At 41.5% G+C, this 1,739-nt stretch overlaps 1 protein-coding gene across 1 annotated transcript; it reads left to right on the top strand.

Moving 5' to 3' along the window:
• The first annotated feature begins 442 nt into the window (after positions 1–442).
• On the top strand, positions 443–1,369 carry LOC112115214 (olfactory receptor 10C1-like). Its single transcript, XM_024212240.2, has one exon. The coding sequence runs from the start codon at positions 443–445 to the stop codon at positions 1,367–1,369; it is 927 nt and encodes a 308-aa protein (XP_024068008.2).
• The last annotated feature ends 370 nt before the right edge of the window (positions 1,370–1,739 follow it).

The following is a 1,739-nucleotide window of genomic DNA, read 5'->3' as shown; positions in this document are numbered from 1 at the left end:
ATACATGTTCCAAGAAACTTGAGTGCAGATGTTGAAATTACTTACACCAGTGTAACTCTATTGAACCTGATTCTGGTTGCACCTCTGTTTTATATAATTATAAGGTCATTGATCCAAGTATTTTTTCGTCTGATGCTAGTATAGAACAGGTGCATTTCCACTGAGTTTATTAACATACACTAATATAAAGCCAGCGATACTGAGGAAAGAAGGGAAACCATTGACTTCAGTGAACTTACTCTGGAATTACTGTGTTGTGATAAGATAATTGGTCCAAAATGGTGTCAGTCCTGATTCATATCAGACAGGCAGAGGTATGGTTCCGTGGAGAGATAGGTGAAAGATCATAGATTAATAGATAAATAGATTTAATTCACTGTACCAAACTAATATGTAGTTTTTCTTTTTATTTCTCAAGATGAAGTATGTTGATTGAGAAAAAATGAGAAATAAGACCTCCGTGACTGAGTTTGTCATACTTGGCTTCTCTAACCACACAGACGGGAATATCATTCTGTTTGTGGTGTTTCTATGCATATACATCATCACAGTGCTGGGCAACATCCTCATAATCATTGCCATAAGTGTTGATCCGGCCCTTCACACCCCCATGTATTTCTTTCTCAGGAACTTGTCCTTCCTGGAGATCTGCTACACCTCGGTCACTCTGCCCAAGATGCTGGCCAACCTCCTCTCAGAAGACAAAACCATCTCCTTTGCTGGTTGTGCTGTACAAATGTATTTCTTTCTATTCTTTGGTGGAACAGAGTGCTTCCTCCTAGCTGCTATGGCCTATGACCGCTACTGTGCCATATGCAACCCACTGCGCTACACGGCCATCATGAATAAGAGGGTTTGCATCCAGCTGTCTGGTGGCTCATGGATCTGTGGCACGCTGGTGGCTCTGGAGCACACAATCTTTATCTTCACACTTCCTTTTTGTGGATCCAATGTTATCAACCACTTCTTGTGTGAGATCCAGCCGGTGCTGAAGCTGGTGTGCGGGGACACCTACTGGAATGAGATCCAGATCATCGTGGGTGCTGCTGTCATCCTCATTCTGCCATTGTTGCTGATCCTGGTCTCCTACACCTGTGTCATCTCCACCATCCTTAAAATTAGGTCTGCTGAAGGCAGGCACAGAGCATTCTCCACCTGCTCCTCACACCTCATTGTGGTGACGTTGTTCTATGGGATGGCCCTTATCATGTACGTGCGCCCTAAGTCCAGCTTCTCTCCAGATGTGAACAAGTTACTCTCTCTGTTCTACTCAGTGGTGACTCCAACCTTGAACCCCATTATCTACAGCCTCAGGAACAAGGAGGTGAAAGATGCCTTGCGGAAAACAGGCATGAAGATATTCAGTTAAGACAGAGATTATTGTCCTTCATCAGGTTTGTCATCCGTGGACTGTCTAAACTCTAACGGGACTTTACAGCTCTGAAGAGACCAAATGGCATCTGAACTCTACAAAGAATTTCCCTTTATCAACTGGTCAACCTGTTCTGAAGTATTGTATTTCCAGGAAATTTTTGATTAATATTTTGAATGTTGACAAAACAAATGAGGAAAAATTATTTAATTTATTCATTTGAAATCTCCTTCTGGCCTTAAAAACAATTAATTCCATTAAAATAAAGAAAAAGAAAGGAAAACTTTGAAATGTCATCTCTCCCCTTCCCATTGTTTGAGCAGCTCTAATTCTGTAATTGAGGGATATCTGGATTTTATGAAAAAAG

The sequence above is a fragment of the Terrapene carolina genome, unplaced genomic scaffold (genome assembly GCF_002925995.2).
Source record: "Terrapene carolina triunguis isolate 2854851 unplaced genomic scaffold, T_m_triunguis-2.0 Scaffold967, whole genome shotgun sequence".
In the NCBI taxonomy this organism is placed as follows: Eukaryota; Metazoa; Chordata; order Testudines; family Emydidae; genus Terrapene; species Terrapene triunguis.
Note: the sequence above shows the minus strand (reverse complement) of the source record. Positions and strands in the feature narration are given on the sequence as shown.

Bases quoted from the DNA above. Each gene is read 5' to 3' on its own strand.
- LOC112115214 (XM_024212240.2), top strand. From the start codon at position 443: ATGAGAAATAAGACCTCCGTGACTGAGTTTGTCATACTTGGCTTCTCT.